General features: G+C 44.8%; 3 protein-coding genes and 1 non-coding gene across 6 annotated transcripts in view; 3 read left to right on the plus strand and 1 right to left on the minus strand.

Annotated features, from left to right (window-relative positions):
- Positions 1-3,854: 3,854 nt before the first annotated feature.
- ces2b (carboxylesterase 2b) lies at positions 3,855-7,437 on the minus strand. The gene is made up of 13 exons (XM_028958181.1): positions 7,170-7,437; positions 6,833-7,022; positions 6,599-6,737; positions 6,364-6,497; positions 6,125-6,278; positions 5,859-5,963; positions 5,677-5,778; positions 5,424-5,567; positions 5,256-5,330; positions 4,977-5,124; positions 4,499-4,648; positions 4,340-4,412; positions 3,855-4,263 (listed from the first exon to the last, which is right to left on the minus strand). Exons 1-13 carry the CDS (start codon positions 7,246-7,248, stop codon positions 4,080-4,082), a joined length of 1,677 nt encoding a protein of 558 aa, XP_028814014.1. The 5' UTR covers positions 7,249-7,437; the 3' UTR covers positions 3,855-4,079.
- A 1,559-nt stretch (positions 7,438-8,996) lies between these two features.
- pdcd2l (programmed cell death 2-like) lies at positions 8,997-11,724 on the plus strand. Its single transcript, XM_028958729.1, has 6 exons — positions 8,997-9,386; positions 9,972-10,135; positions 10,273-10,689; positions 10,785-10,895; positions 11,191-11,348; positions 11,582-11,724. The coding sequence occupies exons 1-6, from the start codon at positions 9,279-9,281 to the stop codon at positions 11,710-11,712; spliced, it is 1,089 nt and encodes a 362-aa protein (XP_028814562.1). The 5' UTR covers positions 8,997-9,278; the 3' UTR covers positions 11,713-11,724.
- On the plus strand, positions 9,762-9,834 carry trnar-acg (transfer RNA arginine (anticodon ACG)). The gene has a single exon. It is a non-coding gene; the product is annotated as a tRNA-Arg (tRNA).
- A 638-nt stretch (positions 11,725-12,362) lies between the features above and the next one.
- Positions 12,363-26,163, plus strand: part of banp (BTG3 associated nuclear protein) — a 35,872-nt gene continuing 22,071 nt past the window's right edge. For 2 of the 3 annotated variants that reach the window (XM_028958726.1, XM_028958728.1), the window contains exons 1-10: positions 12,363-12,499; positions 14,292-14,370; positions 14,485-14,573; positions 14,681-14,880; positions 15,070-15,177; positions 15,602-15,768; positions 17,403-17,642; positions 20,711-20,881; positions 23,358-23,479; positions 25,244-25,315. In XM_028958726.1, coding sequence (XP_028814559.1) covers positions 14,301-14,370; positions 14,485-14,573; positions 14,681-14,880; positions 15,070-15,177; positions 15,602-15,768; positions 17,403-17,642; positions 20,711-20,881; positions 23,358-23,479; positions 25,244-25,315 — 1,239 coding nt within the window. In that variant the 5' untranslated portion in view covers positions 12,363-12,499; positions 14,292-14,300. Of the gene's footprint in view, positions 12,500-12,941; positions 14,091-14,291; positions 14,371-14,484; positions 14,574-14,680; positions 14,881-15,069; positions 15,178-15,601; positions 15,769-17,402; positions 17,643-20,710; positions 20,882-23,357; positions 23,480-25,243; positions 25,316-26,163 lie in introns of those variants that run through there. The other variant, XM_028958727.1, reaches the window with a different exon arrangement.

Raw genomic sequence — 26,163 nt, forward strand, 5'->3', positions numbered from 1 at the left:
TCATCTGAAAGCGGGAGGCAGGAGTCGTGTACAGAGGCATCAGACATCAGAACTGAAATGCCAAACTGGAGCCATAATGCGGGGAGAAGATGGACACAAAACAAAGCGGCGTTAATGACACAGTCCTCCCCCTCGGCAGTGTTGGGTAATGACGGCCGTCATGCTCTGTCCGGGTGAACAAAGCAGAAATCCCCACTCATCCTGAGCGCAACGCTCATTTATCCCCGGCTTTCTTTTTCTCTTCCACAAATGTGTTTGGCACTGCATTTTCTCAGGGCAGGACTTCTTTTCACCATCCTCCCCGAGGGGTAAAGCACCCCCCTACTGGGTAAAAGTACCACCTTTCTCTCCTTTAAAAACTCAGAGCTATCTGTTTTTTTGTCATCAATACATTTTGTTATCAATTAGTTGCAGCTCTTTATTGAGGCTGTTCAATCAGATTGAAATATGATGGCTGACAGGGTGGGTCAGTGGATGGACACCAGGCTGAAGCTGGGGCCGAAGTGGGGGTTTGCTGCCGGACTCACCGTTGACACGAGGGGTGGAGCCGTCCGGCCCCCTGTGACAGGCGAGCACAGAAGAATCTGCTGGTGACCAGAGGGTCCGAGAGTGGCAGAATAAGGGCCCAATGGGGGCGGCAGGGCTGCCGTCTGAAAGACGGACACGCCCACAGCCTCTGCCTGTTGTCACTTTGGAGGGGAGTGTGTTCTGGACGAGGCCAGACATGAAAAAAAAACTTTTTTTTTTTTTATCTTCGCCTCCTTTTGTGTGCTGCTGATGCAGGCAGAACGGTGGGTGCAGGGGGGTTGGCGCGCTGCTGGCATGCTCCCTGTGTGAGGGGTCTCTGTAGGACACGGGGCCACCCTGGGGCAGCCTGCTCTGTTTCAGGCAGGGGAGAGTGCAGGGACTTTGATGAATGAGGTTGTGTGGAGGCTTCGGTTGGGCGCGGGGGCCCGCGTTGGTGAAGCAGTCAGTGTGTCAAGTGAAGCACAACAAGTGCAGAAGCTGAGGAGCGTGCAGAGAATTAGGGTCATTCTTCAACAAAGACGGCACCGAACCGGGGGGGGGGGCGGTTTAAAATTGTGATCATTTGTTGCGTCGACTGGCATAAAAGACGTTCCCTGTGTGTTTATGAATTCCAGCATTCATTATCATGCCTTTGATTTAGATGCGTCTTCCAGTCCTTCATGCACTCTGCAAAAAGGAATTATTAGATTGCAGTTGTCGCACTTTACTTAATGTTCCAGCGTATTCCACCTTGCACTAAGGAATGTGTTGGACAAAAACTGATCCGTTCCCCACTGCTGGTCATCCCTTCCCTTCAGCACCTGCCCCAGATAAAGACTCCTGACCGTCTCTCGGCACCAGTCCCTCCCCTGCCCGTCAGGGAGAATGTAAATCTACATGCCTGCTACAGTATAGGCCGGCCACGGTGCGTTATGCTGAGCCCGGGCCACCTGCTGCAGGACAACAGAGCGCCCGCCACACTTCCATTGCAAGGATGACAAGAGCCATACCTTCAAATGCACATTTTCAAGTCCCTTCCATGCCTCTGGTGTCCCTTGGGCCCCGGGGACCGTACTGTTTTGACAGAGAGCATGAGGATTTTTGTCACCTGCTGGCCAATTGGGTATCCAAAGGAAGAAGCAACGTTATGTCTGACAGGTCCTGGGGTTTTGTCTCATGTGTTGACGTGATTGTCAGATGTATTGTTCTGGGTCATTACTGACACATTAGGACATTCCAGGGTATTAGCATCATCTAAGCACTAGCTGTGGCATGCTTCCAGTCAGATCCCAGGATGCATCTTTGTCTTGCCCATGCATGAGAGCCCAAGAACCAACCAAGAACCTGTTTTCCGTTTTTCAAGACAAATATTAAAACATGTTCTGTATTGTTAGAATGACCTTTATGTATTTAAATCCATAGTGGCTGAATAGAGAAACAGGCAAGAAGCTGCAAACTCAGGTCTGAAAATATGACACTGCGATATTTCCAGAGAATTAAAAAATATATATTTTGTATGAATAAATTGTTACAGAATACACAGAAAACCATTTTTAAGAAATATTTTATAGTACATATAGTAAAGCGTTTTTCTAACTGTTGCGCAAGGACAAAAACAATAATGACCAATTGTGCAATAATAAGCTTTCATATTTAGAACAGAGCTGTTGAATTATGCAAGGAAATGAGAGTTTAGGCTTTCTTTCAGAGAGATGATTACATGAATGTCCATGTAACAAAACCCGCTCTTTTACAATATAAGAGTCCAGGCCTATTGCACTGGGGTATTCATCTCTGGGTGTGTTTCTGTGAATATCTGCATATGTGTGCGTCGCCTCCGTGATTGTGTGTGTTCTTTGGCAGTCTGGCTGGCTGGTGGCTGATAATAAGGCAGGGGATCTAGATGTTTGTGGATGTATTTGCAGCCGGGGTCCCACCATGCTCAGGGTGTCTGGTCTGTGTGGGGTTTAGACATGGTGCATGTCACTCTGCCAGCTGTTCTATTCTCCCAGCGTCCCTCTGCCTCGTGGCTTCTCCTCCTCTGCTAAGCCTGCACTTCATCTGATAAGAGCCGAGCTTGTGAAAACACTCGCCAGAGCCCCTCTGAGCTTCTCCATGCCAACAATGGATCCTCCTTTGCCTCTGCACAAGCACCATTTACATGTGAAAACCAGCAGTCTTATCTCCAGTTCACTGGAGCTATGGGGAAACACCTCAGATTTTCTTGCTCTCTCTTTTTTCCTATTTTTCTCGCTCCCACTTTCTTTGACACTCCCGGCCTGCTAATTTGTACTTCAGAGCACAAATGATGCTTTGAGCGATTTGTTGATAACTCAATATTTATTAGCGCTGAATTCAGAGATGAGCCATGACTTCCAAATGCAGCTTGGTTAATATAATATAATGTAATATAATTTATGCAAGGTTAACTGGGAGTCTCAAGGGAGTTACTAAACTGTCATATAATAGGGACTGTGATGTCCCAGTGTCCCTTCTGTAGATGTGCACTCTACTATCTGTCTGCATTCTTTGATCAGCAGATAAAGAACACAGGCGTTTTCAGCGTTAAGGTAATAACAAATTATCTGCACTTGGGTGGCTGGGCAAACAGTGGCACCAAATACTGTGTGTGGGGGCTTCTGACTAACAGCTTTTAAAGATAGTGGTCACAGCACATGATACGTAATCGGTGATAAGGTTGGGCCCAGTGTTTGTTTCAGGTACAATATTGAGCTTAAAACAAGTTTCCCTATTCATACTTCCTACTTAATGCCAGTACTACCAGTAATGAGTACTACTGATGCTTCAAGTGTTTGAAGTGTGTGTATTGGGATGAGGCAATGGGTGGGTGAGTGAGAGTGGGAGGAAATTCTTTTAAATTTATGGCCAGAGACAGCCACCTAGTGCTAAACAGATGAAATGCAGCTTAATGTTTAAGTTAAACAAGGTACAATTTAAGTCTTGATGAAAATAAGATCACTAACCCTTGTATAAACCTTCATTTTAAGCTTTAGATTTTGAAATAAATTCTTTGATCATAAATCACACCATTAACAAAAAGCATGGAGTAAGGCATTATAAATATTTGTACATGTTCTATATGAAAAAAAATCATTTTGTTTACATTTTACTTACTATCAATTTAAAATAAATTTGATGTAAGACTGTGCTGCACATAGTGCACAGAGATAAACAAGCACCATAAAACCAATCTAATCCCACAACTGAAAATCAGGGCTGAGTCTACTGATAAATTCAGCAATAATCATTAATTATTAGTTGAGAAACTGATTAAGGACATGTAATGCCATACAAACACATAACATAGGAATAAAAGTAGAGGAATATTCAGAAATGTTTACATTTAATTAATTAATGCATTAACACAATGTTCACGGCAAATTAATTTTAAATAAACTCCTATTTATTTGAATTTTTGATATGTAAGTAAAACATATTATCATATCTGTACCATATCTGCTCTAGTGAAACAGAATAATAAAAAAAAGTCTTACATTGTCATATTGTGACAAATGCCTCATTAAAACAGTTTGTTGAACTAACTCTACTCCCTACAGCTCACTACGCCCGGCCTTCCCTCGAGCTGCTTGGATCTTCTCTGGGAGAGTCTTGGTCAGGAAGGTGACCCGATGCTCTTGTAGCCTCTTGCCAGCCTTTTGTTTGAGGGCAATTGCCAGATAATCTTCCTCAGGGCCATACACTGGCCAGTGAATCAGAGCTGGGCCATTTGGAGACCTAAGAAAAAAAAACTAATTTACAATCACAATGGATTTGATACTGAACTTCAGGTAAACTTCATCAAATATCTAACCCAGTGCGTGCAAAGTTGCCCCAGTAGCCCATCATTGTTTTGCACAGCTCTTCCTCTTCCTCTGTGCAGGACACTGAGAAGGAATATGAATGCAATGAATGGGGAATCAGAAGAAAATGTCCACAGCATTATAGATAGAACAATTTGACCATTTATTACCATTCAACTTCATGCCGCTGCTCGTAAAGCAGGCTCCAAAAACGAAGGCCAGCTCCTCAGCATGGTCGGCCTTGACAAAGCTGGGTCTTCCTGACTTCAAGACGCTGAACGAGTGCTGGAACTCATACAGGTAAACTGGTGCGCCGGCATCTGGTAGGTGCAAAGGTCCATTTAGGTTACAGTTCTTACACAACACCAGAATGCCTACCAGATTCCCCCATTTTGTGCTCATGCTAGTGCTTTACATTTTCAAATCAATCCTCCCTTGACCTGCGACCCATGCTTTTTGCACAAATATAGAAATGCGGTACATAAGTAACACTGGTTACTGCATCCTACTATGAATTCTCATATTTTATACAATGGTCAAAGAGCACGTCTGATTAGATTGCAGCAAATTTGATCCTGTGATCATAAAGTTTTACAATATGTTGACACACAGTCTTACCAGTCCATGACCAAGGCCTAAACCTCTTACCTCTCTGCGCATTTGCTATCTGGATGGCAGGAACCAGGAACATCAAATCTGCCAAAAGCTCTCTAAAGCCATCTCTGTGTTTGATGCGGTCCCCTTCAGTGCCCATGTACTCGTCAAAAATCATGTCAATGATCCACCGGTCACTGGGCTACAAAATTCATATCATTCAAATGTGTATGCATATCAAAGTGTTTTATTAAGACTTACATTATGATGAATGAATTTAGCGTATTATGAGCCTGAACGGAAAAAAAAATCTGGAACGGCAAAGCGACTCACGTCAGGGAAGAATGGAGCCATCAGTGGCACAACAGTCTCCCGATCAATTCCATCAACCCAGTCTGACAAAAAAAACTACAAACAAACAAATGATTCAAATGTTGACACAGAGCCACATTTTCGCAGTGTGACCGGTCAACAAAAAAAATTTCATCAAAGTTCACTTACTGACATTAACATCCAGCCGGCCTCATCATTATTAATGCCGTTGATTAGTGGCACCTTGTGGAAGTCTTTAGATTGCAAAAGGGTTTCCACTGGTTTAGGGAGAAAATGGCCATCGACAGTCGCTCCAAAATGTAATAGTGTAGACTTTAAAAACAGGGAGTAGAATTAAAGAAGAATTAAAATAAATCCATGTGATAAGTTGATTAAGTTGCAGCAATATTAATATTATAGTGTTAAGAATGAAGAACTACACCTGTTTCATGATATCTAAAATGTCTTCCTTTGACATTTGCATCACACAGTCTACAATCTTGTCCGGCGCGGTGCTGCTACAGCCTGTAATATTGGCTACCATCTGGGGGAACAGAAGGAGATCTCCTGGAATGTCGGTAGCCTAGGCTAACCCATTTGGCCTTATTTATAACTACACTATACCTTTGCTGTCGCATGAGGATCGTGGCTGAAGATCATGGACATAGCTGCAGTGCCACTCTCCGCTATCGCACGGTGGAAAAGGCCGGTGCTCAGAGGGGAAAGAACCTGTGTTGCAAATGTTAATTAGGTCTGAACAAGGTATAATGTGAGACACTGAGCCATTCGCAGACTCAAGTTCAGGTCATGTGGTGTAATTAACTTTTAACACAATCGTGTTTCAGTGCTTATGTAAACATGGCTATAGATTGCTATCTACAATAAAGCACCTGTAAGGACACGCTCACTCCACCAGCTGACTCCCCAAATATGGTGACAGACGCAGGGTCACCCCCAAAACTCTGGATGTTCTCTTGAACCCACTGAAGAGCTACAACCTGGTCGAGGAAACCCAGGTTTCCAGGGGCATTGTCATCTCCAGTACTGAACAGGAAATTGTGGAACAGGTAAGTACAGTTGTGAAATAGGACAGTCAGTCAAAGCAGACGTCCCAAATGCGCTGCCTGACCTGAAGTAGCCCAGCAAGCCCAATCTGTACTGGATTAACACCACGACAACGTCCCCAAAGGCTGCCAGTGCCGATCCATCATACATTGAGGCAGAGCCCAGGCTCAGCCCACCTCCATGGATCCACACCATGACCTTTGTGACGAAAAAAAAAAAGACAGCATGTGACCAACAAGAACTTAATCATTACAACAGGCCCAATACGACACAAACGAAAGAACTAAACGTGCACTCACAGGTAGCTTGCTGTCCTCGCCAGGTTTAGAAGGGCTGTATACATTTAGGTACAGACAGTCCTCTGACACGTCAGGGAGCTCGAAAAAAATGTTCACACTTTTCAACATGTCCACCACAAGCTCTGGGTTTTGCAAACACCTATAAATCGAATATGCAATATGTTTAGAAACCTGACCGAGGGATGTCAACGTTTTTTGATGTATGTTGGGACGACATGAAACACTGGGCCTTACATGTACGGCTGCTGCGTGGCGTCCCTTACTCCCTCCCATTCCTGCACAGGCTGTGGTTGGGCCAGCCTCAGTGGGCCGACAGGTGCTTTGGCAAAGGGCACGCCCAGGTAAGCGTGGACCGGAGAGGTCTTTCCTTTTACACGCTGATACGTACCCCTCAGAGCTCCCAGCTTGGTCTTAATCACCGGGCCTGTGAGATTGTACAAAAAAAAAAAAAGTTGCAATAATTTGCACACATTACTCAGCATTATAATTAGATCATACATGATCATTTTACAGTTCGATTTTTACAGACCTTACTGCCACTGCAAGTTCACGGGTTGGTAGAAACACTTACCATCAGGTGCGTCTGAAGCGCACAACAGCGCGGCAGCTGCAGCAACGCAGCAGCAGAACAGCAGCTGTTTCGACGACATCGCGACGTCCGCAGCACAGCAGCACAGCAGGCGAGTGACGCAACAGGGTCGCGCTCCACCTTTATAGATCGGAGCGCAATAGAAGGCGCGGTGTAATGTGTGCCACAGTTCGGCGGAGTGTCGCAACAAAAGGTCCACGGATGGGGCGGGGCGGAGGCGGGGTGTGAACAGCTCGGCAAGAGGGTAACGACACACGCACACTGTCACCGTTCTGACGCTTGCTGAACACTTTCGAGCACTTGGTGGTCACGTGGTGCGTTTGGCTCCGTAAGCCACGCCCCTCCTGGCTTGTATACATGTCAGAACATGTGGCCGCACATGTGAGAGGGGAACTTGGAACAACCACATACACAATGCCATTTCAGAGTACAGGAGGGGAAGGGCCACATTTCTTGTTTGCCATTGTCGTTATGTTCCAACAATTATTCCTGTTTGACTTTGCTTTGCTGAGATAATCGGATGTTAATTAGGATATGTATTCTCCATTTCTGAAGAGGTCTCAGTTGCAGCCAAGATTCTGTGATGTGAGTGGGAAAGCACTGGCCTTCCTAAAAGGAGGGTGGGTGGGGCATGAAGAGGTCACCAGTGGTCCAACTTCCAACTGTACAATAAAAACGTTAAACTGTGGAATCTGTTGCTGTCACCCCTCTATATGTTTCTATGCATCATTAAGACAATAAGAAGGTTACAAGTTAATCTAAATTTGCTCTAAAGAGGAAGGTCTTGAGTTGCCGTTTGAAAGTGCTCAGTGACTCAGCTGTTCTGACCTCGAGGGGAAGTTCATTCCACCACCAAGGGGCCAAGACGTAAAAAGGGCTGTGAGGTAGGATGGTGCTACTCCATGTCTGGCTTTGTAGGCCAGCATCAGTATTTTGAACCTGATGCGTGCAGCTACTGGGAGCCAGTGGAGGGAACGTAGCAGAGGGGTGGTGTATGAGAATTTGGGAAGGTTGAAGATCAGTCGTGCTGCTGCATTTTGTATGAGTTGTAGAGGTTGGATGGTACATGGTGGTAGACCAGCTAGAAGGGAGTAAATTGTGAGATTACTAAGGACTGAACCAGTATCTGGATGGCCTGTGTTGACAGATAAGGACGGATTTGTCTGATATTGTAGAGAAGGAATCTACATGAGCGGGAAAGATTGCTGATGTGAGTCGAGAAGGAGAGTTGGTTGTCTATTGTTACTCCAAGGTTGCAGGCTGTTGTAGAAGGAGAGAGCTGTGAGTTGTCTAGGTAAATAGCAAGATCCTGATGTGGTGAAGAATCTTCTGGAATGAATATTAGTTCAGTTTTGGTGGGATTGAGTTTGAGGTGATGTGCTGCCAACCAAGATGAGATGTCAGTTAGACATGCAGAGATTTTGGAAGCAGCATGTAGATCTGAGGGAGGAGAAGATGGGTTGTGTGTCGTCGGCATAGCAGTGGTAGGATAATCCATGTGAGGAAACGATCCATGATGAGGAAAATCACTCATCAAGGTAAGAAGCAAACCACTAGCAAACCACTGCCATGCTGAGCCCCGAATTCCAAGCCTCTTCAGGATAGACAAGAGAGTCCTGTGGTTAACTGTGTCAAATGCAACACCTAAAGAAGCCTTTACAGCCTGGAACAACTTCCTATGGACAGGTCAACAGATCAACTTGTACCGGTAGTGATGGGAAGAGAAAGCATGGAGAAAGAGTGAAGCATGGAGGTGGTGGTGTCATGGCTTCGGCATGCATGGCTGACAATGGAACTGGCAAAATTATCTGCTCATGTTCAGCCAAAATGCTTCAGAACTCACAAGTGCAGATGGACAGTGGGCAAAAGCATTCTGCAAAATAAACCAAAGATGTTGTTTTAAGGCAAAGAAGCGGAATGTTATACAATAGCCAAGTCCCCTGAACTGAATCCGACTGAGCATGACTCGCGGAAGAGACGATACAAAGAAGAACTACACGACGACAGCTGCGTTGACGCGATTTACGGAGGTATTTTGGTGCCTACGGCGTGCCGTAGCAAACGCGCCGAGCACGTTGTTGTCTTTACAGCATGGCAGCGGCGCAAGAAACTCCCCTTATAGGCTTGAGTGACGGAGCTGTTGATCAGAAGAGAAGCGTTCCGACGTCGTTCTGCACCAATAAGATAGGCGACAGGCCGGTAAGGTTTCGTCGAAGACGTCTTGGGCGAACCTTCATCAGCTGGTTCGCTAAAAGCCGCTGTGCTCAAAGTAAAGGGCTTCACGGGTGGAAGCGAGTCTCTTGCGTCCTCAAACACTCGGTTAATTATTTCATAATACTTGCGGCATGCTTTGGGTGACACTTTGGCTATTTCAATCAGGCGATTTGTCAATAAATGGCTCCGATTTTGAACCGTTTTAGAATGGGCGTTTCATGGTATAACAAAATCTGCGTAATTGTACGTAAATGTGTACGTATATAAACATGTATACACATATTCAAACATACAATGCCAATATTAAACATATTGGTATTGTATTTTACTAAAGGCCGCGACTGCGTCGATGTTCGTACCGGGCCAGTGGCGCAATGGATAACGCGTCTGACTACGGATCAGAAGATTCTAGGTTCGACTCCTGGCTGGCTCGGAAACTTTTTTCCTGCGACGAAGATGGCGTTTAGCTGGTGTATTCGGTCTATCACTGTTGTGGTGATGTGGAATAACTATTGCGCTTGTTTTGTCTTCTTCTTTAAAAAAAAAAAAAAAAGTAATTTTCTGTTTCAGGATCAGATTCCGGTTATATCTTTAGGACACCCCGGCTGCGGACTGTGCAGCTCCGCACTCGCTCACGTTGTGCAGGTGTACTGCCCCCTTGAGGCGTCTCCGTATCATCGCACCATAAATGTTTTTGCCTGTGTGAATCCAGCGTGCCTGGGAAAGTCCGAGAGGTAATTCCAACGCTTAGCATCAAATTTGTCTCTCGGAGGTGAATGCATGCCTCCTGCATACATATGCATGAGCCCTGTGCCAGTGTACTCTTTCCTGAAGCTGCACACCAACCAATGCTTCTGCTGTGTTTCTAAAGCTGGAAGGTGCTCCGCTCACAGTGCCTGGAGTCAGATGTCAAACGTCCTTCAGATGTTACGGGGGATACTTCTACAGCAGCACACGATGTGTCCCTTTCAAGAACCGACTGGTGTGACGAGGCAGATGACTGGGGCGCAGAGGAAAACGGACTCGACGGATGGCGCGTGGGCTCGACTCAAGCTGTGCAGAACACAACAGCAAAGTCGGATTTGGAAAGGGGTGTCAGTAAAAAACTACAGAGCCTCAGTATTAATCCACTGGGGGCGATCGATGTGACCGGACCCACCTTTCAGGCCTTCTATATCAGTGTAGTTGAAGAAACAGACTTTGATGGGGTGGCCAACATGGAACATGCCCATGAGCTGCTGCGGGAATATGAAAAAAGAGAAGGCCTGAGCGTAATGGATCTCAGAAGGTAGGGACTTTTGCCTGGTTTTGTTAACGTAAACAAGAAATATCTTGCAATAGCTTATGAGCGATTGCATGAGCTGAAGTATTTTTATTTTCTAGCTGTGAAAGTGAGCGAGAAGAAAAGTATGAGAAAACTAAAGCCAGACATGGAGATGATGTTTTCTCTTGTTTCATGAAGAAAATTTCTATATGTCCTGAACAAGTGCTAAGGTATGATTTTTTAAACAATTAGAATTCCTCAATATTAACATTTAGCTTAACCCATTTTTAACCCAGTGGGTGGTTGTTAAGGAAGCAACCCTGTAGTCGGAAGGTTGCAGGTTCAAATCCTGAGCCGCCAAGGTGCCACTGAGCAAAGCACCGTCCCCTCGGGCGCCTGTAATGGCTGCCCACTGCTAACCAAGGGTGATGGTTAAAAGCAGAGGAAAAGCATTTTGTTGTGTGCACCATTTGCTGTGCTGTGTATCACAATGGCAATCACTTCACTTTCAATTTTTTTGTATAGATACAGTAGAAATGGAACGCCTCTCTTTATCACTGAACCCCCCTCCAACATGAAGCAATTGGTGCCAGTCTGCAGTCAGTGTGGCAGCCCCAGGACATTTGAGTTCCAGCTAATGCCAGCGCTGGTCAGTTTGCTTCAAAGTAAAGACCCAGATTCAGGTAACTGTTTGGCTTTGACCATCGAGTGCTATTTTTTTTTTTTACAAAGTTCAGATTTATTGTCATATACAGATAATAAACATAATTTCCCATAACTGAACTTTCTGCAATCGTGTATGTGGCATTGTGCTTTCTTAACAGTTGCATTGAGAGGACAACACTGTCACTTAGGTACATTTTGTGCTGTCTTCTGGTATTTATTATCTAATTTTGCCATGTCCTTCTCATGACAGAGCTGACACTGGAGTTTGGAACGGTGTTGGTTTACACCTGCCAGGACAATTGTTGGACATCTGGTTCCAGGTCCCCTGCAGAAGAGTTTCCTTTTGTGCAAGCAGATCCTGACCAAGAGCTCTTCAAATGACAGTGTTCATGTGGTCACCTGGTGGCACTTCACATCTCCGAGAATGTTAAGATGGACTGAAGCATTCTCATTTTGCCATTATTCTCATGTAACACTGATATGCTTAATTGCTCATATATATATATATAAAAAATATTAAAAGATGTATTTGACTAATAAATCTAAATGTATTTAGTTTTAAGGAGTTGAGTATGCTAACTAGGCCTAGCCAGTGTAGTACCTTCCTGGGAAATTATATATATTTTTTATTTATGAGAAAAAGGGGCAATCCTGGTGGTTAGGGAGGCGAACCTGTAAGTTGGAAGGATGCCGGTTCTAATCCCGGTCCGCCAAGGTACCGTCCCCCCACACTGCTCCCCAAGGGTGATGGTTAAAAGATTGTGAGTGTCATAGTAGGGGGATAAGGGGTCATTATTACCCAGAGGGGGGCACCAGCGTCAGGAATGGGCCCATGTGAACCGCTATGGTTCTAATAACTTCATCCATGCACCCAATTGCTGGTTTGTTTTAATTGACTTTGCCGGTTTTTCGTTATAGGAAGCCTGGTAAAATCGTTTTGCGTGATGTCTCAGTCCACTGCAGTTCGTATTTTTGAACTTGGGCTGACCCGTGTGCGATGGGTCCGCACGTTTCCACTCGCGGCTGCGCTTCCCTGCTCCGCCTGTCGGGGCGCACGGGGCACCGCAGCAGCCGCGCCGAGCGGGGCCGGAGCTCGGCTCTTTTCTCGCGAGGAAGGACGCCATTATCGGAGCCGCTACAAACAACACGAGAACTCGCCGTTCACACGGTAATATAACCCGAGCCGACGCCGCGCACCGGTGGGGAGCGGCGCGGCCGCTGCGCGCCCTTCGCGTTCGTCCTGCACGGCGGGGCCCGTCGCCCGGATTCGTTTTTTGCGGCGCTTCGACTCTTCTGCCTCAGCGCAACCAATGTTTTAAAATGGGGCCTAGAGACGTTTGCTAGCGGACGCGCCTCTTTGCGTAGCGGCTCTCGGCGGCTAAGCCAGCTAGCATGGCGAGCTAACTGGCGCTAGCCTAGCCGGTCGCTGCGCGCTGTCTGGCCGAAGCGAGCTGAGCGTGTGCGGCCTGTTCCAAGCCGCCGCAGGACGCCGGTTCGCCGAGGGGTGCTGACACCGTGTCCTGGATCTAAATGCTCCTTCAGCGCTCTTCTTAATGTGGGACGTTAGCCATGTTGCTAACCCAGGTGCTAAGTAGCATCGTATGGTTTTTTTTTTTTTTTTGCTCAGAAAGCTTCTGATTGGTGCGTGTACAGACTACACTCGTGTTATTCTCACGGCGTGCAACATAAAAGCACACGGTGGCAAGATTTATTGCGCCAGTCGGAAGAAGCTGAACTGAGGCGCGCTGCTTTTGGCCGACGCTGTTCGGCGTGATGGTTCAGTCCCCCAGGCGGTCGTGACAGTTGCACATTCTCGACGTCGCGACTGCCTGCGATTGAGAGAAATTGTTCAGTGTAGATGACGTCACCACAGTCACGCAAGCACCAATAAGACTTCATTCATTCCCGTCGAGCACTTAAGAATCATGTACATTTACAGAATTTATCAAACGCCCTTATCCAGAGCGACTTACAATCTGTAGTTACAGGGACAGTCCCCCACCTGGAGACACTCGGGGTTAAGTATCCTGCTCAGGGACACAATGGTAGTGTAAGTGGGATTTGAACCTGGGTCTTCTGGTTTATAGGCGATTGTGTTACCCACTAGGCCACTACCACCAGAATATCTGCCTTGTCATTGTAACAAGCACAACGAAATTAGGCGCAGTCCCTGAGCCGGAGCGGCATCTTAAATACTGTGTGTACGGGGGAAAAGTTAGCTTAAAGAGATGGCTACACAAATCAAATGTAATATGAAAAATGATACAATATATGTATAGGGTGAGGCAGAAAAACAAGAATTTGAATTGGAGGTGGAAAAGTAGATTAAGTGCGAAGCTGTTGTTTAGTCTGTCTCTTGCCTGATTGCAGCAGTTGGAACACGCTCCCTGGCCAGTTTACTAATGTCAACGCTATGATCTCCATTGCCACGTATTCATTGTAATCCTAGTATTGATTATTTTTCATTTCATGCCCATTTGAGAGAGCGTGAGACCCCCCCCCCCCCCATTGTTTTCCACCAACTAGTATTAGAGATATTATTTGGGCACTAAAATGTAAAGCACACGTTGTGTACGCTGCCAGACACCTACTGGTTTACCTCTCTGTTTTTAAATGGGGTGTTTTTTCCTGAAGTCCTGAAAAAGGACTCACGTTGAGCAATAGCTGACTGCTTTTTCTTCGGACTGCTAATTATCATCCCATGAAGCTGCTTCTGATGATTCCAATAGTGTGCAAAGCAGTCAGTAAAGTAAAGAAAGGCGAGTCTGATTCTGAATGTGATTCATGAGACATATGCTGTTCCATTATACACCGTTACCATATCTTTCATACATTAATGCATGTTTAGTTTTATGGAAGCATATTCTGAGTGCATTTCCAGCAATATCTTTGATTTGGTCTTAGACCACTTTTCCATTGGTTTTTAGAATGAAATGTATGTTGATTTGATTGTGTTTTAGTTCTGAACGATGGCTGAGCAGGACTTGGTGGAGATGGTGCAGATTGCAGTGGAAGACTTGGGTCAGGAAGATCAGACCGGTAGGGTCTTTCCCCTCTAACCTCCAAAGCAGCGCTGTGTTTCTGCTGCTGTCGCTACCAGCAGTTTCTTGTGCTGCGTTCGTTCATCATCGCAATTTGGTTTCATTTCTGCAGATGTCCTGGATAATCACGAAGATGGAGAAAACAAACCAGAGCGCAAAAGAGCAAGAGTTGAAATCAGTAGTCAGGACACGTCTCTAAAGGTGTGTGCTCTCCTCTGTAGCTGGTCATTCGGTCATAATCGGTGGCCGACGAGCTGCGTCTTTTAACAAGGGGCTGCAAGAAAAGATCGCTTCATATTCCCCCACAGACCCTGCTCTACTCCATCAGCCAGTCGATTTGCCAGCGGCTGGACAGCATGGAGTCTAAGCTGCAGGTGCTGGAGGCCACGTGTCGGGCCCTGGAGGAGAAGCTGGACACGGTGATGGCGAAGAACCAGGGCCCAATCCAAGTGCCCATGGTAGCAGGATCTCCCCTTGGGGCTACGCAGTCCTGGAACAAAGTGCGCTGGTGAGTGAAAATCGTGCTAGAGGAGGCACGATCTCCAGAGAGCGAGTGTGTAATGGGAGTGTGTCTGGCAGGGGTGGGACAAAAAAAAAAAAAAAAAAAAAGCAAACGACAATATATTTAATTGGCGATAGATCGTTGATGTACTGGTATGTCGTATGACCTTCTGACCTTCTTATTTCCTCTGTCCAGCATCGTCCCGCAGACCAATGTGATCGTGAGCGGCGATAAGCAGAAGGCCCCGGGTCAGAGTGAGCCTGCAAGCCGCAGCACGGAGTCCCTGGAGAATCTTCTGAGCAAGTGAGATCAGCACACACCGTCTCTGCACCACAGAACACACCGTGAGAAGCAGATAAGCAGCAATGCACTTATAATGGACTGGGTGAATGTGTAGAGCGCTGTAGAACTCTCTCACTCTCCCCCCTGTGCCGCTGCACTTTTATTTATCAGGCACATTTACTTTGTGATGGCGCTTTAAACGAGCGCAATTACAGGCCGTGCACAGGGATACGTCCCTGCGACTGCCATTGCCAGCGTCATTTCGTATTCAGCCATTAACTATTCCACTGGCATTTAACACGACAGCTGTTCCAGATCTCGCTTGTACTGATGGTTATTATGCTTGGAAGTGCCATTCAGATGGTTGTTAATATGACTATATTCCTGTTGTTCCATTTTTTTTTATTCCTTATTCATAATCCTGCATTTTGTATTCCTTATTCAGCACGGTGGGGGGCAGGAGGCAGAACACCATACTGGTGAAGGTTCCAGTGCACGAGGAGAGTCAGGACGATCAAGAGAGTGGCTCTGAGGCCAGCGACTCTGTGTCCAACAGCGGGCAGGCGGGCCAGAATCCCAACAATGTCACCCTCATCACGCTCAACTCAGAAGGTGGGCCCTCCCAGACCACGTTTTCTGTGTTTGTGAGCATCATACGGCGAATCGGCCCTCCATAGACAATGGTTTGAATTTCAAGTCAAGTCAAGTCAACTTTATTGTCAATTCTGCCACATGTACAGGACATGCAGAGAATTGAAATTACGTTACTCTCTGACCCATAAAAGTAACATTAAATACAAAAACAGTAACAGTAACGAAAACAGAGTATAAATACAATTTAAAAAGAAAGGCACAATATACAATTTTAAAAACACCATATACAAATAAGGGCACATGGTGGAGAGTGCAACATCAGGAGAGTGCAAAAACCAATAGTGCAACAGAGTTTTAAGTTTAAAGTGACGAAGTGAAAGTGAAAAGCCCCAAGTCTGGCTCCTTATGCAGTCCAGTGGTCTGGCTGTGTGTGTGATTTGTGTTACGATACCCCACCCCTGATGTCTAGGCTTGGAGAGGTCTCCGTGTCGAGCGGCATAGAAATGTTTTTCATCGTCTCAATTCGGTGTTGTGCTTTTCTTGCTGTTTCGCTTGTTTACGTGGTCTTCAGGGCAGCGCATGGTTGGCTTCAAAGACGTTCCTTTGCACATACTCACTTATTCACAGCTGTGGAGTTCCATGACTGCGTCTGTTAGTGATCTGCCAGAGGGCCAGAATTAGGGGCTGTAAAACATCTCGCTTTATCATCTTTTTTTTTTTGTTTCTTTCTTGGAAAGGATTTCTGTTCAAACCGATATCACATCTGCTGTTTTATTTTCTCCTCTTTGTGTTTTTATTTAAATCAGTCCGCATGGTTGCTAGTGGGTTTTCTACCTTGATGTGCCTGTCTTGTTGCTGTGCCTCTCTCTGTGAATGAGGGTGAGCCACACATAGAACGCGACGAGCTAGTGAGTTCAGTGTTTTCCATCAGTAACCCGATTGGGCTTCTTTTCGTATCCTTTCTACACTGTTCAATATAACAATAATTGCAACACATTACAAAATTACAAAACACAAACAGTATTTCTCCCCCCCCTGGCAACCTAACATGGTTAAAGAGTGCACCTGCCTTACTGAGCAATGGCCACATGGCGGCGCTGTTGTATAAAGCGTCATTTGTAACTTGCGGTAATAAAGATTGATCTTACGAGCGGAGAAGTAATGTGTTACATACTGCATCATGTTTATTACAATTTTGGCATGATTCAGACGGGCTTGTCCAGATGAAAATACCCCCGTTTTTTCTTTCCAATTTTATTTTGCCAATTCCATATGGACTTCATTTTTGCTTTGGTCAGATAGTTGTTTGCAGACCCCGAAGCTGGAATGAGTGTTCAAAACAGTTGCGCGTTGGTGTCAGACCAGTTGCAGGACCAGTCAGACGTAACGTTACTGGTTTCTGAGTGCCAAATGGTTTTGGATTTGGAAGACTGGTGGTTAATTTGCACGAATTGCAGTCCTGCCTCGGCTGTTTTCAACTAGACGAAGTCACATCATCCTTTATGGCTCGGAATCTCGTTAAAGATGTTGCCCTCCCTGAGGTTTCAGCATATTGCAGTATTTTCACAACAACTAGGTATATCAGGAAATATGCTATTTGGCAACACGCATGGAAATGGCGCCGTTTAACAGTGATGTTTCTGTCTCTGTAGAAGACTACCCGACAGGGTCATGGCTGGGAGACGAGAATAACCCGGAGATGCGGGTGCGCTGTCCAGTGTCTTCTGCCGACATGCTGCACATCAGCACCAACTGTCGCACGGCCGAGAAGATGGCGCTGACCCTGCTGGATTACCTCTTCCACCGCGAGGTGCAGGCCATGTCCAACCTGTCTGGCCAGGGCAAGCATGGCAAGAAGCAGCTGGACCCCCTTATGATTTATGGCATACGTTGTGAGTTATTCAAATTGTTTTGCAATATAATGTAACTTTATGCCTTATACAGTGAGACAGTAACTAGACAGTTTTAACAGAAACGTATAACACATTTATAAATGATCTAAATAGCTTCAGATTTATTTGATAAAGAAATGATCTTAGTCAGTGTTTCTCTGAATATAATTAGTCAGATATATGTTTTCAGGTTCAGTGCCATTTTTGTTCGCTGGGGCCACAGTTGTAGAATCAGGATTGTAGAATCAGTGGAGAGAATCTGGCTACCTCATTTCTGTAACTATCAGTATTAGTTCATAGAACAATCCGGGAAAAAATACTTGATTATTAGAGTTTAAAGTGCTCAGTGACTCCGTGACCTTGAGGTCAGAACAGCACAGTCACTGTATTTTCAAATGGCAGCTCAAGACTTTCCTCTCTAGACAATATTTAGATTAACTTGGAATCTTCTTATTGTCTTACTTATGTACAGAAACTACAACAGAGTGAATAAAAAGATTGTATTCATAGTTGGTGGTCCTAGTGAACCAGAATTGATCACTTCATTGAAGGTAACATGGAAGCACGTTGCTCTGGATAAGGCATCTGCCAAATGTAAATTAGGCCTGTTGATTTACATATTGCTCCAGATTACAGTAGATGAGGGATATTCAACTCATGTCCCTTGAGGTCTGGTTACTGAAGTATGATGTGAAACCTCTGTGACTAATGAGATATCAGTTTTTCCTTTGGACAAACTGGAAACTAGTGCAGGATTTGGGTTTGAGATCCAGAGATGATGAACCTTGCTGAAGGCCAAGTGATTGCATTCTAAAGTGCACATGTTACTTCTTGTATTTGAATACATTACTGTCTAAAAAATATATTGCTATACATACAATATATTTATTATATATACACTATATACAATAACTTGTCCAGCCTGCTTGAAAAACTCCAGCACCTGTGGGGTTTTTTCCGCCTGCCCCCCCCCCATGCATCCAATCACGCAAACACAAACTTGGTATCGCTGCGCAGGGACCCTTCCAAAACATAGCATGAGAGTGAGCTCAAGAGTAAGCATAAGTCATTTCTCCCTGGGCAGGTTACAACAACACTCGTTCATCACTTCACATTAATGCATAACACATTTCAGAACGCTCCGCTCCGCACTGTCACTGACACGCACACCCTTGGGTCACACGGTTCAAACACCCGGACACATCTAATGGGCTGATCATTCCTTTAGATGACTGAAGGCACATCTCTCACTGAGATTAATTTTTGTTACGAAAGAGAAATTGTTTGCCAGTCCTTTCCTTTTCAAGTTTTGTTTTGGATCGGTCACTATGTTGCTTGAAGCATCCTGAATTCATGTGTTGTTGACTGAAACGTGATGAAATTCTTGCAACTAATACGAAATAATGGAAGTAGGGTCTGTAGACATAGAGGCCCAGTTTGTATGCAGAGGAACACTGCTGTCACCCAACTCATCAACGTGGGCTGACTGTTGTCTGAGTGCAGCATGCGTGTGTGTGTGTTTGTGCGTGCCCTTAACTAGTAGTGTGTGTGTGTGTGTGTGTGTGTGTGTGTGTGTGTGATGATCAGTCTTGTATCATTTCTGTCTGTGGATAAACAGGCCACGATGGAGCCCGTCCTACCTGTCTGCACAGGACCGTCCCACCCCCTTTCACTTTGCCTGCTCTGTTTTTCAAGCCCCAAGATAGGTTTTATTTCTCTCTCACACACACACACACACACACACACACACACACACACACACACACACACACACACACACACTTATCTAACCTCTATACCAGTGCACACCCAGTCTGGTACAAAGGGGAAAAAAAAAAAAACAGAAAACGATTACAGAAGAAGGTCCCACATGAGGATTTACAGGCTTTAGCGTACCTCTGGCAGATCGTAACATAACGCAGATCCTGACCGTGTTGTATCCCACTGTGTGTGTTATCTGGGACGGCGCAGTCAGCCTGCAGTGTAAACTGTGCCAGGTGACAAGCAAACTGTCTAAACCCATCACTGTGCGCTTCTCCCGTCAATGCGCAGACATGTTGTCATGGCTGAATGACAGATTCTAAATTAAAATAAAGTGTCAGTGAAGCAGTCTTAAAGAAGCATTATAAATAGGAGGGAAGATTATATTTAATGTCACATTTGCGTTTTGTACAAGATTCCTGAAAACGTCTTACTGAAACGACCGAAACAGAGATTATTTTATGGCGGAAAGCCTGCCAGGTATATACATATTTCTTTTGCTAGACCTTTTTATTGAATTGTAAGAATTTGTATTGCTTTGAATTTGCTTACAGCCAAGGATCCTTTTTGCGTGCTCTCTCAACCTAGAAAAAAAATTAACAGAACCCATGTTCTGTTGTGTTCATTGATCAAAATGAACCATTCGAAGGCGATAACTCATTTTCAGGAATTTTATTGTGCTGTCTGATAACTGTGCCTGTTTGGTGTCAGGAGGTCGGCGGGACTAGCTCTGATATAGCCTGTGTCCATGCATCTCAGGTTCTGCATCTCCTGCTCGACGTATCCTACAACGTCTCTTTCCAGCTCTGCCATGTTGTACAGGACCGCGTCAGACCAAACCAATCTGTACCAGATCTTGCTAGATCAGCGTTAGTCCCACCCATTTACTTTGATGACTCAGACTGACAGATAGAAGTAATTCATGATGCGCTGAATGTGCCAAGATTAAATTAATTGTGAAACATTTCACATTTAATGAATGAATACTTTTTTTTATTCTCAGTTTTTATAATTCATGTCATATTGAATAGGGTAGTCTAGTGGGTAACACACCTGCCTCTGAACCAGAAGACCACAAAGTGACAGGTTCGAACCCCACTTACTACCACTATGTCCCTGAGCAAGACATAAGATGCTCTGGATAAAGGCGTCTGCTAAATGGCGGAAATGTAAAATGAATGAAAGATTTATGTTTTGTAAATGTACTAATTTTATTATTTACTTATTGATGTACTTTTAGCACTCTTATTACTTCTGTATTAGTGCTCTTTATTCTTTATTAACCTGTATGTCCTCTGCTCACCCAGGCCACCTGTTTCACAAGTTTGGCATCACGGAGTCAGACTGGTACCGCATCAAGCAGAGCATCGACTCCAAATGCCGGACCGCCTGGCGGCGGAAGCAGCGTGGCCAGAGTCTGGCGGTTAAAAGTTTCTCCCGCCGAACGCCTGCCACGCAGAGCAGCACAGGCGACGATGGTAACTGCAGCCTGACCTTTGGTCATGTCTTTCTTGTACTATTGTTTTTTTTTTTTTTAAATGTAATTTCTCTGATTGTTTTGTTCTATTTAACTCACTTAATTTCGACAGTACTGAACCAGTCATACTGATGATGATTGAATGGCTTTAACCGCTCAGCTAACAAGCCATGTGTGAAAATGGCGGAGAGCTTTTGTATGTGCGAGTGTCCAGCAGATGGTAATAATCTTCACTCCACAGTCCCTGCTGTCATCTGCGCTCTGATGCCTGTCACCTTGCACCATAGACCAGCATAGAGGTCACTGCGGGGAAACGCACTCAGTAGAACCCCCAACGTCTCGCTCAGATCACTCTCTCATCTCTGAGCTCTTAATGGGCCGGAAACGGACTCTCCCTGTGTGTTATTCTAAACTGTTATTTGTTTAATGAACCAAGCAATGGCTTGAAAGCGCAGCTGAATTCCCCATAAGCTGCATCTGTCCGAGAGAGACAGAAAAAAATTAAAATAAAGGAAATGGGCTGGGCAGCTTATGGAGACATTTTTGTGTTCAAAAGATGTCCCTCTAGCAAGGTGAGGGTTGAAATATTGCTGTACAGTTCTAACTTCAACCAAAGCCAGCACGTCTTGCACCAGGTGTCATATAACTTTTAAAACAAAAGAAAATCATTATTATAAAAGTAAAAAAAAAAGCAACGTTTAAAATGTATTACACTAACTATATAGACTGCATGATGTTACAGGGTTTTGGAAGAATTTGCAGTCAGTCAGGCCAGATGGTGATGGCCATAATGAATATTTATGAACCGACATACCCAAGCATGTCTTAGTCTTGAAAATCAAGTTAATTCTAAGGAGTGCGCATGTGTGTGTATATAATATATATACTGAAAGTATGGTTTCAATAATTAGGAATGGAATTGGTAAAGTAGCTTCAAGGAAAGGAAAGTTCAAAAGTAGTTCAAGGAAAGAATGCATACAGTACAGGTCAAAAGGTTGTACACACCTATTTCAGTGTGTTTTCTTTATTTTCATGACCATTTACATTGATTTTCACTGAAGGCATCAAAACTATGAATGAACACGTGAAGTTATGTACACACCTAAAAAAAGGTGAAATAACTGAAAACATGTTTTATATTCTAGTTTCTTCAAAATAGCCACCCTCTGATTACTGCTTTGCACACTCTTGGCATTCTCTCGATGAGCTTCAAGAGGTCGTCACCTGAGTTCCCAGAGGTGTTTAGCACTTGTTGGCCCCTTTGGCCCCAAACCATCTCGATTGGGTTCAGGTCCGGTGATGTGGAGGCCAGGTCTCCACTTTTTGTTAAGTACATAACTCCACATGTGTTCATTCAGTGAGAATCTACCAATATAAATGGTCATGAAAATAATGGAAACACATTGAATGACAAGGTGTGTCCAAACTTTTGGCCTGTACTTTACATTTGGAATAAAGAGGAAAATATGATTCTGTTAAGCCTTATAACAGAAGTGACAGAAGAGGCATTCATGCCTGAATAAGATATATAGCCTTTGTAAAAAATGTCTTCCACCCCACAAAAACACTAAATTGGCTGTTTCATTAGGTAAAATGCAAAACAGTTTGCATGCTCACTGTCACTGATTGACCTGTAGAGGGCACTATTGATCAAGAAATACTCCAATAGTCAAGGTGCTCATTGACCTCATTGACCAAAAACTATTGTTGATTCTCAGCTTTGGTTTTCACGTTGCATTGAAATTCAAAGCAGATGGTCTATCCTCATCCTAAAGACGCACAATGATGAATCATTTTTTTGTCTTGTTAAAAGACAGAACTGACAGATGCACAGGCCCGTGAAATGTCCCGAACAAGTCTGAACAAGCGTGAAAATATGGTTTCAAAACTTTGGACTGTAATTCATTTTTTTTGCTGTTGCAACTCTGTATGCTTTTTTGAGCATTGTGGTGAGTGTAAGTGACCACTGAAGGTACTTTTGGCGAAAGGTGTGCTTGTGTGGCTTGATCACGTATCTTTAGTATCTCTTAGCAAAGCTGTAGTCTCTCTTTTGATGTGTGCATGTGTGTATATATGTTTAGACTACAAAACTGGAGTTTACGTTTGGCTGTGAGGTTATGAGCGTATTAGATTAGGGTGTGTAGGTAGGGGGGCTGGTTGTATATTTGGAGATGGTTTATACTGTGTAAACATGCCAGAATCAGGCAGATGTATTGGAAACAGTCCAATCGTTTGTGGGTGGTGGAAGAGGCTTTCTCTCGAGTTCCTGTGTTCCTCAGTGTGTGCTAATAAAGAAACGAGTTTTGTCCTCTTTAACATTAGGCCGTTTTTTTGGTTATCCGTCAGCCTGGTGTACGCTCTCCAACACTTTGATCAGCGGATGTGCACCGTAGCAACCATAGACAATGTGATGCATTGTGGGGTGTTGGACAAATTACGGACCGTCTTCTTTGTGCGTGTGTTTGTGTGGTCTCCAGATGGGTCTGCAGTGGCAGAGACCTCTCCAATAGAGACTACCCAGCAGGCCTTGCACTACGCCCTGGCTAACTCCCAGCAGGTCCAGATCCACCGCATTGGAGAGGATGGACAGGTGCAGGTGGTGAGTATGCTGTATTTTACACACTCCATTTTTAATAAAATAATGTAGTAAGTACCCTACCATACAGAAGTTTAAGGTCGTATTGAAATGTCTTGGGCTGCACAGTGCCATGGCTGGAATTTTTCTAATAAAACAAAAAATACAGTCCAGACTCTGACTGTATGAATTGAATATTTACATAAATGTAGAAGCCCATTATCAGCAAAAAATAGTCTGGAGCTCCGATGGAATGCTGTGTTCATTAATGCAAGTCTCTCTCTCTTTAAAAGTCATTGATTCTTAGAGAAGGTTTTTGCAATCATCAAAATAGTTGCTCTGATTAAAGAATAAATAGAACTTTCCAAATGATGCATCAGCAATTGTAGGTTTGACTACATAGTTATTCTACCTTTGTCAATTAAAATATTTTGTAAAATTTTCCATTCAAGCTAATTTCATGGAAGACAAGTCCTTTTCTCGCTGTTATCAGTTCAGCCAGAGTATGTATCGGAAGAGTATGTAAGGCCCAGTGGTCTGTGTGTGTGTGATCACAGGAAGAGGTTTGACCTTTTGCAGCTGTCCTGCTTAGAGGTGAGGCAGAGGCTTGTATGTGGGTCCCGGACTGGGGTTGGGTAGAGAAAAGATGAAATCCCACGGGAGCTGCCTGCTTCCTCTGTGATCCATTGATCATTTGCATTTATTCTCTCTTTTTCTGCTCATGGCTTCTTCAGAATAGAGGTACCACCACATCAGGCTATGACCATATATATATACAACCTTAACATAAATATCAGGTCCGAAATTGCAACTGAAGATCAGAATTGCCATACAGGTTCAGTTACCATTTCACAGTCAACACTGTAACACATCAATGACATCAATTCTGCTGATTAAACTTCAAATATAGTATGTCTATTGGGGATGTCTTTTGGGGATGTTCTCCCAGGAGTTATGTAAGTGAGGGAGAGTTTGCGAATGTCCAGTCCAGTAGGCCGCCCATCAAAACCAAATGCTGGAAGTATTGTTATACCCCCCCAAAAAAACCCATGCAGAGCTGTGAGCACAGTCCCATTATAGAACAGTCAGTTGGACGATTTACAATCTGCCTGAGCGCCCACTCTGGCGAATGATTTATACTTCACCTGACGTGTTTTTGACAGATAAATCAACACCGATTTTCCTACTCAAGACATGCCAGGTGTATTCTTGATTGGCCAACTCGACATTGAAAGTTTAGGAAATATTTGCCAGAGCAGCAGCAGATTTCATCCTTCTTTCCCCCCTCCCTCCACATTTGAATAGTAGCACTGCAGGGCTTAACATTACACAAATATTTAGATAATAGTAATATTTATTATTACTTTCCTTAATTATAGTCAGGATGATACAGTTAACCTGCGGTTTTCCGTGTCCTGGCTCGTTCTGAAGATGGGTCACGGAGCGAGGGACAGACAGACGGCGCTGAGCAGGGCGAGCCAGAGAGGGGGCAGCTCACTGTGCCGCGGTTATTACACTCCTGATATTATTGAGTGTATTAACGGGTGTGCTCGAGCCTGAAGTTTACGAGTGCTGTTAATGTGCTGGAGGAAATGTAAAGCACACTTTTTGGCAGCTCAGACAGCGTTTTAGGCAGCTGGAGAAGTTAGGAGTAGTGAGCAATCATACCGACTCGTGCCACTGCTGCCAGAAACTCCCCTCTCCTCCTCCTCTCATACATTTACGCGCACAGATGTTGATCAGCGGATGTTTTCGCCCCCTTTTTTTGTGTGTGTGTGTGTGCTGCAGATTCCGCAGGGGCATCTCCACATTGCTCAGGTTCCACAGGGAGAGCAGGTGCAGATCACTCAGGACAGTGAGGTAAGCGCTTCGTCTCCGCCCTTTGCTTCCTGCTCTCTTTCTTTCTGCCCTTTTCCTCCCATCCTTTCATCTCAGCCCACCTTTCATTTTCTGGCAGGCCGGCCTTTGCCCACCCGCTTCCTTACCCGCTGCTGTCCCCATTATTGCCCTGCAGCTCGTCCGCCTGTCTCATCTTCTCGTCCCCTTCTTTCTCCTGCTCGCACTCCTCCAATTTTCTCCTCCAGAATTGCTTATTCGCCTCCACCCACCCCCTGAGCAGCCTCAATCTTTACTGTCGTGTGTCACATTTGTGTCCTCGAGGGGGTCTTCTTTGGCTCGGTAAAGTAAAACCGTACCAGTGGCCAGCGCTAAAGCCATTAGAAGCGCCTCAGCATTAGCAGATGTGACTCTTTGGATTTTGTTTTGTTCCTCGGTCCAAATGAGGGGATCCAATATTTGAATTTAGTTCCCCCTGCTCTCTTTGAGTAGAATGCCCAGATGGCTTGTGTCGTTCGCCTGGAACTGCATACACGCGTTTGATTGGCCCGCGTGCCGGATGCCAAACCGCACGGTGGATCTGTGAACTTCTCCCACTCCGGCGTCTCGTTTTAAGAAGATGCATGCGAGAGAGATTATTTTGAGGGGAACATGCATACGCAATCACAATCATATCAAATAACCCGGGGGGAGATTGGGGGTGGGGGTCACAGGAAGTGTATTTTCACCATGCCGATATGACATTCTACCTCTTCACGTACAGAGAGCTTTTTCCTGGCCTGTGTGATGGGTGCCAAAAACGTCCCTTTTTTCCACTCTCCTACTCTGAGAAATTGTTTGTTTTTCCGAGTTCAAAGCTTAGCAACAAAACC

Source organism: Denticeps clupeoides, chromosome 17, assembly GCF_900700375.1.
Source record: "Denticeps clupeoides chromosome 17, fDenClu1.1, whole genome shotgun sequence".
Classification (NCBI taxonomy): domain Eukaryota; kingdom Metazoa; phylum Chordata; class Actinopteri; order Clupeiformes; family Denticipitidae; genus Denticeps; species Denticeps clupeoides.